The sequence below is a fragment of the Scyliorhinus canicula genome, chromosome 2 (assembly GCF_902713615.1).
Source record: "Scyliorhinus canicula chromosome 2, sScyCan1.1, whole genome shotgun sequence".
In the NCBI taxonomy this organism is placed as follows: Eukaryota; Metazoa; Chordata; class Chondrichthyes; order Carcharhiniformes; family Scyliorhinidae; genus Scyliorhinus; species Scyliorhinus canicula.
Window position 1 is genome coordinate 53,932,497 of NC_052147.1, and position 12,356 is coordinate 53,944,852.

General features: G+C 43.7%; 1 protein-coding gene across 5 annotated transcripts in view; it reads right to left on the bottom strand.

Annotated features, from left to right (window-relative positions):
• nin (ninein (GSK3B interacting protein)) overlaps positions 1-12,356 on the bottom strand; it is a 189,961-nt gene that overhangs the window by 17,217 nt on the left and 160,388 nt on the right. For 3 of the 5 annotated variants that reach the window (XM_038778394.1, XM_038778395.1, XM_038778403.1), the window contains exons 19-23: positions 10,314-10,383; positions 6,073-6,279; positions 2,003-2,116; positions 1,760-1,873; positions 255-401 (exon numbers count right to left, since the gene is read on the bottom strand). In XM_038778394.1, the coding sequence (XP_038634322.1) occupies positions 255-401; positions 1,760-1,873; positions 2,003-2,116; positions 6,073-6,279; positions 10,314-10,383 (652 nt within the window). The remainder of the gene's footprint in view (positions 1-254; positions 402-1,759; positions 1,874-2,002; positions 2,117-6,072; positions 6,280-10,313; positions 10,384-12,356) is intronic. The other 2 variants (XM_038778397.1, XM_038778396.1) reach the window with 2 other exon arrangements.

The following is a 12,356-nucleotide window of genomic DNA, read 5'->3' on the forward strand; positions in this document are numbered from 1 at the left end:
GCTGAATATCAGGAGGCATCTGGTAATATGCCCCACTACAGCAAGTGTCAGCATTTGTAATGAGATGTTGAGAAGGTTGGGGAATAACTGAATAAAGCTCTCATTGCAATTTACAGGGAGCCTTGGATTGGACTTCTTTTAAAAAATGTCCAATACACTTAAGCTAACTTCATCTATATGCATGGAAGCGCACACACATCAAACTTGCTTAAAAGTGTTACAGGCTGAAAGAATTAATTTATACATTTATATACCTTATCTTTTGTGGTCTGTAGCTGTTTGTGCAATGACATCACTTCCTGTTTCAATGCCTCGTTTTCCTGTTGGGCCACGCGGAAGTCTGATTTCAATTTTGCGGTCTGGAGATTGGTACTTAGTAAACTTTCCTCCAGACTCTGTATCTAAAGAAGTAAAATATCCACTGTGAATTTTGTTAAATTCAGCAAATAAAATTACATCTTTCAGGAAACGATTATAACCTCCAACTGTCTGTCCATTGAAATTATTAGGCAAGTTTCTTCTGGTCGATGTTACATTTGCCGCAGACTTGGGATTCACCTTGACTTCACTTTCACTCTTATGAGTACACAACAAAATTAATTCCTTTAAGCATAATTTCCTTGGAGTGATCCACACAAACCTACTAACAAGCTTAAAACTGTGCCCTAAACCTGCGCCACACTGGGAAATTGCCGACTGGAAGCAGGATATTTCTGATGTGTTTGAGGAGAAGGATGAGTCAACACACTTTCCTGTCAGGTATTCAGGCTGCGGTTGATTAAATGGCAAGTAATGTTTGCGTCACACAAATGCCAGGCAATGACCAACTCAATCTCGAGAGAGTGTAACCACCTCCCTAGACATTCAAAGACATTATCACCTATGATCATCTACATCCTGGGTGGGTCACTGTTGACCAGAATCTAAACGACACCATCCAGCTACAAAAGCAGTTCAGAGACTAGGTATTCTGCACCCGACTCCCCAAAGCCTTTCCACCAGCTACAAGGCACAAGTCAGGAGTATGATGAAATACTCTCTAACTGTCCGGATGAGTGCTGCTCCCAACATCTCTCGAGAAACTCAACGCCCTCGAGCACAAAGCATTTGCATGTTTAACAACTAATTAATCCCTTCACCACCTGCGCACAGTAGCATCTACAAGATGCACAGCAGCAGCTCACCAAAGTTTCTAAATTAGCACGATCCAAACCCGTGACGTGTGCCACCTAGAACAAAAGCTGCAGGGACATGGGAATAGCATCACCTGCGAACTTCCCCTCGGAGTCACACACTATCCAGATTTCACTGTTGCCGAGTCAAAATCCTTAGGTTCCTTAACTAACAGCGTTGTAGGATAATGATCCCTCTAAGCTGTGCAGTCTAAATGTAGACCGTACACAACCCACGTTCCCTTAACATGTACACATTCGTGGCCCATGCAGCAATCTTAAAGCGAGATTGTGCAGTGCAACAAACTGACCTTGCACAGTAAAGAGAAGTGAGATGAAACATTGCTGTGAATGTAGCTTCACCACAGCTGTTCCAAGAAGTCCCCTATCAGCTTTTCAAGGGCAATTAGGAATGGGCAGTGAATGCTGACATTGCCAGTGATGCCCACGTCCCATAAACAAATAAATAGTACCTAGTAGCTCTGGAAGATGCCGGAAAAGCAAGCCCCCTGCCTGTATTCTGGTTGCAGAGCATGGTGCAATATAACTAAAATGACATGCATCTCCTTATAGTTCATCCACAATACCTTTTCTTGTGATGAGGTCAGCTGACTAGATAACCTTTGGACTTCATGCAGAGATGTCTGCAGTTCTTGTCTCAAACTTTCCGTCTGCATCGCCACAATGTTCATTTTGGCAATCTGAATCCAAGTATTTATGGATACACAGTTACAAATGCATTCAAAAACAACTGTCCCTGTGGCAAAAAGGTAGTAAAAGGCTATTGACTCCGAATCGGATTTAAAATGCTCAACTTCAAATTTTCATACCTTGCCAATGCACCGGTTCACTTCATCACTCAGTGTTTCTTTCTCCCTTATCAAGTTTTCATTTGTGCACTTTAGAGCAGTGACTTCATCCTCCAGTTTGTTATATTTGAACAACTGTAAATGCAAACAATGGAATTGAACTTTCCCTACAAAGTGGACCCATTCCAAAACTTAAATCTATTCAAGATTTTTAAATCACATGAACATTAATAACTTTGAATTTGTACTATATGTGGATGGTGGCATACTGGTTATGTTACTGGACCCAGATGTCTGGACTAATAAAAAAAAAAGAGGCACGGGTTCAAAACCCACCATGGCAGTTGAGGGACATAAATTTGATTAATTTAATAATATTTAAAATTAAAAAGTTAGTATTAATAAGTGTGACCATAAAATGACTGGATTGTTGTAAAATGTATTTGATTCACCAATTCCTTGAGGGAAGGAAATCTAACAATAATAATCGCTTGTCACAAGTACGGTTCAATTAAGTTACTGTGAAAGCTTTCCTCACCCAGTCTAACCTACAGGTGGCTCCAGTCGCACAGTAATGTGGTTGACTCTTAACTGCCTTCTGAAATGGTCCAGTTGACTCTAGTAAGTCACTCGGGCCAATTAGGGATGGACAATAAATACAGGCTTTGCTAGTGTTGCCTACATCCCATGGATGCGTAACAAAACCGAGCATTATGAAACTCATGCCTCAATATTTTAAATAGGTTACAAATAATCAAAAGTATCTCACTTATTTCTGCTGATAATTAAATACTTGCTTTAGTTACAGAATGTAGACAAGGTTCTTTCCTCAAATGCTGAAAAGAAAGAGATGTTGCTGAATCTTTTCGCCTTACATTGCCATGGAGAAAGCATTAGGAAATTGGGACAATAGAACATTAGACCACAGTTAACCACTCTGCACCTGCAAAATCCAAAATTCCACAATTGGGAAGCACTTGCTGAACACTCCAGAATGTGCCAAGAGTTACACTAACAACCAATTTAAGACAGTTAGTTGAGCTTGTAGCGTGGTTCATTTACACTTGCTAGAAGTGACATACATTCATATAAGGGACTGATTCTCTTCTAGCGAAAGGAATATGATCAAGCCGTGGGCCTTTCTTTTGAATTCCACTGGAGCTTGGGAGCCTATAGTTTCTCATTGATTTTTCTATGACAATGCCTCAGCAATTAGTGTTGACTTGTCAACCATTCAACGCCTTTTTTTCTGCAGCACAAGTTCTGATGATCATTTGAAATTTGGCATTCTGATGTTTGTCCAGATGAGTGCAAGGTAAAAAAGCTTCAGCAATATGTATCTTTCATCAAAAAACAAGATGGCGACTTCAAGCCATTTGAACATTTATCAGCCAATGAAAAAATGAAAAATGAAATGAAAATTAGGATAATGGCATTGGAATTGATCAGGAATAAACTAGCATTAGACTGGAAAAGTGCATGATTTAGAACAAAAAAGGAAACCAAAGTCAAATTAATTTGGCCGCAGTGAAAATTTTAAATATGAGGTTGATGGGATCCAAACTGAAAATAGTTCCATCAGAAATAAAAAACGGGATTTTCTGGCCCCATTGGTGGCATGAGTCGTAATGGGTGGGACAAAACATTTGCCAGACCAGCCAACGGTCTGTTGACTTCAGGCAGGAATTTCCTTGGCAGGCGGGACTGGAAAATCCTGGCTAAAGCAAGAGTTGTATCCATGAAAATATCTGAAAAGGAATTACATTAATATTAAGACCACTTATAGAGAATAAAGCTAGAAATGAAGTAAAAAGTGATATAATAAGGGCAAAGAATGTAAAATAGGTCAACTTAAGCGTTTACAAGCACATTAGAAGCAAACAGATAATAAAAGAATTGGCTGCTAAGAAGATAATCTAGTAAAGAATGAAAGAATGGGAGAGTTAGCCAAGTAGCTTGCATCTATTTACAAAGAAAGACGAAGGAAGCTCTGCAACATTCAAGACAAAAATGTGGAGGAACAGCTGATATGTTAACAAAGTTGTATTAAAAGGATTAACAGGAATGAAAATTGTTAAGTCAGCAAAGTAACAAATACCAAAGGAGGCTAATGAGGAAACAGCAGAGGTGTTAATCATAATTTTCCAAACATTTATAGAAACAGGAATTGCATCAAAAGATTTTGAGTTTGGCAGAAAAAGTTAAACCTAACATATGGATCAGTTAGCCTCAAGGCAGCAATATGAAAATTGCCAGAGACCACAATCATTGCAAAGTATTGGTAAATGGTTAACACAGATTTGTAAAGGGCACATCTAGCCAAAGGAATATAGTATATCTGAATTTCAAATATTTTTGACAAATTAGCAAACAAGAAACTTAATGCAAAAATTATAATGTGGAGGTGCCGGCATTGGACTGGGATGAGCACAGTAAGAAGTTTTACAACACCAAGTTAAAGTCCAACATGTTTGTTTCAAAAACTAGCTTTCGGAGCACTGCTCCTTCCTCAGGTGAATGAAGAGGTATGTACCTTTTCATTCACCTGAGGAAGGAGCAGTGCTCCGAAAGCTAGTGTTTGAAACAAACATGTTGGACTTTAACCTGGTGTTGTAAGACTTCTTACTGTTGAAAAATTATAACGAATGATATTGAAGAGGGCATTGTTGAAGGACAGTAGGGACTTGATTTTCCCTACAGGGGTGGGGGACAGAAGTCGGGACTATTTTCAGGTCTCGAACCCACCCCAGGGTGAAACATTCACTGAGTGAGATTTTCGTGTTTAATTGGCATTGAGGCAGGTTCCCTGCCCCCAATTCAGGATGGCCAGCGAACGGGCTCTCAAAGCTGAAAGGCCAACCAGAGACCTTCCAGCTTGAGAAGCAGTAGGCTGAGATGGTAGATAAATAATAGAGGGCACATGGCCTGTCAGCATCTCTTTTAAAATGTTAATTCATTGGTGGGGGGATTCTGCGAAGGGTTCGATGGTAACAATGGAATGGGGCAGGCCAAGCTCAGTGGGCGGGGCCCGGAGTTATGATAATGGCAGATAGGATGGGTGGGTGGGCGGGGGGGGGGGGGGGGGGGGGGTTGAGAGACCCCCAGTTAACATACCTATGTGGAATGTGAGGGAGGGAGGTTTTCTGTGTCAACTGGGGGGTTGTGCTCGTGAAGTTGGAACCAAAGCCCCTAGAAGACATTTTTGGGGTGTCGGACCAGCTCGGGCAGCAGGCAGGTGTGGGGACAGATGTTTTTAGCCTTTGCCTCGCTGATTGACTGTGTGGTGGAGGTCAGCTTCTCCACCCTGTGCCTCGGTTTAGCAGGGACACCTACTTGAATTTTTCTGATCTCAGGAAGGTGAGGTTTTCACAATTCATGGAGACTTATTATGCATTTTCGAGAATCGGTTGCCATTGAACATTTTGTGGTGGTGGGGGGCGGGGTTGTCTTTGGTTACACTATTTACGGATCTTTGTTTTTTTACCTGGAATGTATGGGTGGATGTTTTGGTCCACATATTGAGCAGGGTGCGGTTTGTGTGCGGGGGATTGTTATTGTATTTGTTTGTTTTTCTTTGGTGGTTTATTGATGAAAATGTTGAAAATGAAGAGAATAAAAAGATTTTTAAAAATAAAAAGATAATTAAAAAATAGTTGTAGTGGGCGGCACGGTGGCGCAGTGGTAAGCACTGGAGACATGTTCATAACAACATTGAATGGCTACATAGGCCGAGCAGTGAACTGGTAGTACGAAGCAGATAGCTCTGATGGGGAGTGATATGATGTGCTGAAGACCCTGGGCGGGATTCTCCTCCCCCCCTCCGAGGTATGTTCTGCAGCGGCGGAGGGTAGCTTGCCAGTGACCAGTGGTGGGCCCCGCCATTTTCAACAGGGCTTCCCGTTGAACACAACCTTCGCCGCCGTGAGTGGGGTGTGCCGTCGATGGGACTGTAAGATCCCGCTGAATGGCCAGAAAATCCCACCTCCCATTTCTATGTGGAAATTTACATGGTTCTATGAAATGGAGCCAATTTAATGATTGTAAGAAACAGAACACAATACCAATATTATCACTGAATAATTTAACCTTACACGGCTGTTTTCAATTTCTTGCATTTTATGAATTCTTTCTTGTTCACGTTCTTTCGGAAAATTCCCAGCCCTTTTTTCTTTTTGACGAATTAGTTCAACCAACCGCTGCTTCAATTCCAGTACATCAGTTTGATTCTTTGAGTTTTTGTGGCAAAGATCTTCATTCTCTGCATCCAGCTGCTGGTTCTGGGATTTTAGCTCGGCCATCTGATTTACAGCACCATTCGGAACAAAACAGTTTTCAGAATGGTAGGAACCAACAATCACTTTTACAAATAATTACTGCAAACACCAATCTTCGATAAAGAAAGCAGCAACTGTGCTCCTGCTGCACATTAAACAAAGGCTTAATTATTTGGAATTAAAATTAACCATTAATAACTTAAAAAGGACTTTGAAATGGTCAAGTGGAATGTCACAATTTTAAGAACAAACCTCAAATTGCAAACATTGTGCTGTATGGATTAGTGACAACAGATTATTAGATTAGTATCTTCTTAACCTTTGCAGTTTAATTCAAAGATTATAAGCACCATGGCCTAGATTTTTCATTTGCTAATTGCTGGTTAAACCGGTCTTGCAGCTGAATTCTTTTCCCTCTTGGCTTGAGTGGTGCCTTATTCAAATTAGATCTGTATCTGCTAAAATGGCCGAACGTTTATTAAAATATATTTACTACAGTGGCCAATTTATTCTTCCTTTGTGGGGTTTCCTACATCCCAATGGTGACTAAGTTTTTAAAAGACGTAATTAACTTAAAGCACTTTGCGATGCCCCGAGCCCGTGAAGGGAAAGTTCTTTTCTTCTCGAGTGGAAGCAAAGTCCACCAGTTTGACTTATCAATGTCTTCTGGGTGACAAGTTATTTACAAACAGTGACACATGGACAAAACCAGTAGGAACGCAGTCAGTAGGAACAGGAGTAGGCCATTCAACCCCTCGAGCCTGGTCCACCATTCAATTAGGCAATGGCTGATCCGTAACTTAACTTCACCCATTGGCTTTCCTTTCATAACCCTTAATACCATTGTCTAACTAAAATCCACCAATCTCATATTTGAAATTTTCCACTGAATCTAACCTCAACAGATTTTCTGGGGAAGAGGAGTTCCAGATTTTCACCACGCGCGTGTGTGAAGAAGTGCTCTCTGAGATCATCCCCAAGTGCTTTGATGTTCTGGACTCCCTTATTAGAAGAAACAGTTTCAATTTCTCGATCAAATCATTTAATCATCTTCAACATCCCCATCAGATCACCCCTTAAAATTATACATTCAAGGAAATAGAATCCTTGGTGTTGCCACCCTCCCAGATTGGCTGGGAGTCTATCAGATTCGCTGTCAAGCTCCTGGTGGCTTTTAAAAGCAATCAGAGGGATTTTAAAAGGTAAAGGGTTCCCTTTCACCCAGCCTAACTGCTGTCACTGGGAAAAGAGCAAACAACTTGCTGACATAAACGTAAATCAGAGTTGATAGGATTGTTTTCCTACATTACCTTGGGAAAGTTGCCCATTTCTAAAACTACATAATTCGCCACACTTTATTTTTAGAAAATCTCATGTCGGTAAACATGACCAAGATTCGAGGTTGCACAGCAGGTGGGTCTGTGGGATGGGGTGTTTTGGGGTGGTGATAACCGAAGGAGGGGTGGGTACTTTAAGCGTATGGAAATTTTTTTTAAAAACAGGAAATCTTCCATTTTAATTTTGTTGGCTCAGGAGAAGCTCTTCCTGGCTTCCCAAAAATAATAACTGAAATTTTCCTTCACCTTTTTATAAAGAAAAAAGACAGCTAGCATTCTCTTAATGGATTGTTAGTTAGACAACTGAATCTCAGGTAATAACTACGTGAAGCGTATATGGTGCAATCTCTGCCTACTTATTTATTTTAAATAAATTTAGAGTACCCAATTTTTTTTTTTTCCTATTAAGGGGCAATTTAGCTTGGCCAATTCACCTACCTTGCACATTCTTTTGGGTTGTGGGGGTGAGACCCACGCTGACACGGGGAGAATGTGCAAACGCCACAAGCATATTGACCAGGGCCGGGATCGAACCTGGGTCCTTGGCATCGTAAGATAGCAGTGCTAACCACTGTGCTGCCCATCTCTGCCGATTTATGTTTGGATTTCTATGATACCTTGATTTATATATGAATTGCAAAACATTCAATAGTGAACCGAGCATGAATTTATATCTTTGGAAGGAGTAAAAACATACCTATTCTAGCAAATATTATAGAGTCGATTATGTGAAATGTGGTCTGTACGCAGTTTTACTAATTTTTGTCATTATGTGCTATAATCCTTGTGGCTATGGGTGGGGAGTGCCTTTTTTGACACTCCTCGGGTGAAATTCTCCGCCAGGCCCGACGCCGTCGTGAACTTCTCCTGGCCCCCTATTCTCCCCCCGCCGGGAGGCTAGGAGGGGCGTGCCATGAATCTCGGCCCCTGGGCCTCGTCGCTGGCGTCAAGGCCCGGCGCGCCGAGAATGACGCGGCCGACGCGCCTAATGATGTCAGCCGCGCATGCGCGGGTTGGCCGGCTCCAACCCGCGCATGCGGGCTGACGTCACGCCGGATGACGGCTCAGACCCGCGTATGCGCGGTTGCCATCTTTCCCTCCGCTGCCCCGCAAGATGTGACAGCTTGATCTTGCGGGGCGGCGGAGGGGAAAGAGTGCGTCCTATTGAGACGCCAGCCCGATGATCGGTGGGCACCGATCACGGGCCAGTCCCCTCCCGAGCACAGTCGTGGTGCTCATCCCCCTCTCTGCCCCCCACAAGCCACAAAACAGCTGTCGGCACCATGTTCACGCCGGCAGTGACCAGGTGTGGTTGCCGCCAGCGTGAACCGGTCAGGAACGGCAGGCTGCTCGGCCCATCCGGGCCAGAGAATCGCGGGTCGCCGTGAAAAACGGCGACCCGCGATTCTCCGAGCAGCGTGTGGGCCGGGGGGGATCGCGGAGGGTGCCAGAGCGGCCCTCCTGCGATTCTCCCACCCGGCGTGGGAGCGGAGAATCGCGCCCCTCATCTTGTTTATAACGAAGATGAGAGGAGCCAGGGTGGGGTTAGTCACGTCCTCATTGAGATTTAGGATAGCCCCCCTGTTAGAGCTAACCGTATTGAATTTTTATTTTGTTTTCTGAAAATTCAGGATCCGTGCCTTTCTTGTTCAATGGCCTGGGCAGATTATGCATCCTGGGGAGGACGGAGTTCCTTCTGACTCCTTGAAGTTTTTCCTCTGGTCCATTAAAAAAAAAGAGCTATCAGAATGTGACGATGCGAGTGGCAGTGCATGCTGAGCTGGATTTGGTTATTCCTTGGCTGGTCAGTTAAAGAGATTGTTTTAGTATCCCCTCTGGTGATGGCGGACAGTGCTGGGTGATTGTTGATATTTTTAGATCAGTCCGGGTATTCTTCCCTTAGGTTTTTTTTCTCGCTCCTTCCTATTTCATTCAAGTGAGCAATGTTTTTATTAATGCTGGTCTGTTCCGGTGGTTTAGGGGAGGGTCCCCTAATTGTACTGGAGAGGAGGGAATCTCTCCTCTCTCCTCTCTCCTCCTCCTCCTCTCCTACCCCCCCCCCCCCCCCCCCCCCCCCAACCCCAGGTAAGGTCCTGTTGCCTCCTGGAGCTTGGGATGCTCCTTCTTGAAAGTGCCTATGAGGGACTCCTGAGAGGCTGAGTATTGCTTCTTTAGTGCTCCGTGGCCTGGGGTTGAGCTGAATCCTGTATTTTGGTGGGGTGGGATGCTTTCTTGGCTTTTTACCTTGTTTTCACGGCTTCATCCCATTTCTCCTTTTTAAAAAAAATATATAAATTTAGAATACCCAACTCACTTTTTTCCAATTAAGGGGCAATTTAGCATGGCCAATCCACCTACCCTGCACATCTTTGGGTTGCGGGGGTGAAACCCACGCAAACACGGGGAGAATGTGTGAACTCCACACGGATGGTGACCCAGACCCAGGATCGAACCTGGGATCTTGGCGCCGTGAGGCAGTAATGTTAACCCACTGTGCTGCCGTATCCCATTTCTCCCTTGGTCTCTGGTGTGGCTTATGGAGGCATCTAGTAGCTCCTAGTGATTGTATCGAGCCAGTTATAATGTTGTTCTCCTGTCCTCCTCTGTATTCATGTATGTGAGCGGTTTCTTTTTCTTACTGCGATGTATTTGTTTTATAATTTTGTTGCGTTGTTTAAAAAATGTAAAATCCTAATCAATTTACTTTAAGAAAAAACATACCTGTTTGTTCAGAACTTCTATGATTCTCTGAGCAGTCATTTTGTCACCCTTCAAAATCTCCACTTGTTGCCTGCAAAGATTCAGAGCTCTGTATTTTAATATTCTACCATAAATCATAGTCTTGCTAACTCACTTGACAGGCAATTAGAATAGGGATACAGTTGAATGCTGCTATCCATCAACAGAGCCTGCTGTTTTATACGTTAACCGTGTGTGCTCAATGTGTACAACATGGGCTGTAGTTCTCTCACAGCGGGGCAGCTGTGGGCAAGCACCTTCAGCCACAAGTAAATAGATACTGCTGCTCGGTCTCCATTTGAGGTGAAACATGACACAAGTATGAGGTGTGGCATGTTCTGCAGCGGCAGAGGGTGACTCACCAGTGGCCAACGGCGGGACCTTCTGGTCCCAACTGTGTTAATGGGGTTCCCCGTTGAAAGCACCCTTCGCCACTGCAAAACCCGCGGTGGAGGTGCGCTGTCGGTGGGACCGCAAGATCCGGCCAGTGTGAGCGGCCAGAAAATCCCACCCACAGTCTTACTCTTGCTTGACTAATCTTGGAATCCAGAGTCAGATGTTGGTGAGGGCTGAGGCATGGTTGACCGAGTTGAGACTGCCAGTATCTTAGGCTGATCCAATGCCGGTGTGTTGTACTATCTTGCTGATGTAGCTTACATAATTCAAGACATCAGGCCCAATGTTCAGAGCAGTGCTGCAGTGGGTAGGACGTCTGCTTGTTGCCCTAACCATGGGAGGTTATTTACAATGCCCAGTGGGCTCAAACAGAGATGGCAACTGTCAGTATGAAGAGGACAATCCCTTCAGGGCAGGATGGAATCCTGGCACTCTCCATGCACCTTGTCACTGCCAGCCTGGTGCCCTGGCAGTGCCAGAGTGGCAATGCCAGGGGCCGGCTTTCCAATTGATGGGTGGGGGGGGGGGAGGTTGAGGGTGGAACAGGGAAAAGATCAGGGCTGTTGATCACAATGGCACCCTGATCTACGAATATCCCTTCCTGCTGGCGAGATCAGCTCGTTAGCAGGAAATCTCTCAAAGTGCAGTCTCGGTGGGGAGCAATTCCCCAAGGCCAAAAAAAACTGGTAAAGTGCTGTTGAATAGTGCCATGAAACACCCCACTAAAGTCCATAAGTGGACTTTAACATTTGTCCTCTGAATCGTGCTAATATTTTCCACCCATGTAAAAGCAGGATGTTCAGCTTCCAGGAGCTACTGGCCAATCAGAGTACTGATTCATAACATTCCGTGTCTGCTGGCATTAAGTGGAGAGCCAACAGAAATTCCTTGGTTTATGTTGTTGGTATTTGTTATGCATTGTCTTAGGTTAGGTACATCTGTATACCAATCATACAGTGAAAGATTTATACACGTCATATTATGCATTTACATATGAGCTGAATGTAACAAGTGTCAACAATTTATTTCTGAAGAAAATGCAACAATTAGAATTAAAGTGAAACTTGAAAAATGTCACGTTTAAAAAAAAATTATTAAGCACTTAGCTAAGGGCTAATTAATTTCATTTTCAAATGATTCAAATTGCACTAAAACAGCCACCTGAATGGTTAAAACATCAAAAACATGGTAATTTAGGTTACCATTGAATATATTGGCAGGCAGTCTCCATTTTGTTTTCGAAATTTAGAGTACCCAATTCATTTTTTCCAATTAAGGGGCAATTTAGCATGGCCACTCCAGCTAGCCTGTACATCTTTGGGTTGTGAGGGTGAAACCCACGCAAACATGGGGAGAATGTGCAAACTCCACACGGACAGTGAACGAGAGCCGGGATCGAACCTGGGACCTCGGTGCCGTGAGGCAGCAATGCTAATCACTATGCCACCGTGCTGCCCTACAGGCATTCTCCATTGTTAGTCCTTACCACTGCGGGCGAGGATGGAGAATTTGGTGCTCAGCCAAATCTCCCACTCACTGCAGCAAGATCGGAGAATCCTGGAGCAGTGAACGCTTGGGGAATCCCGCCCACTGAGTGTCTTGGCATGATTTTAACTAACTTAGATTATT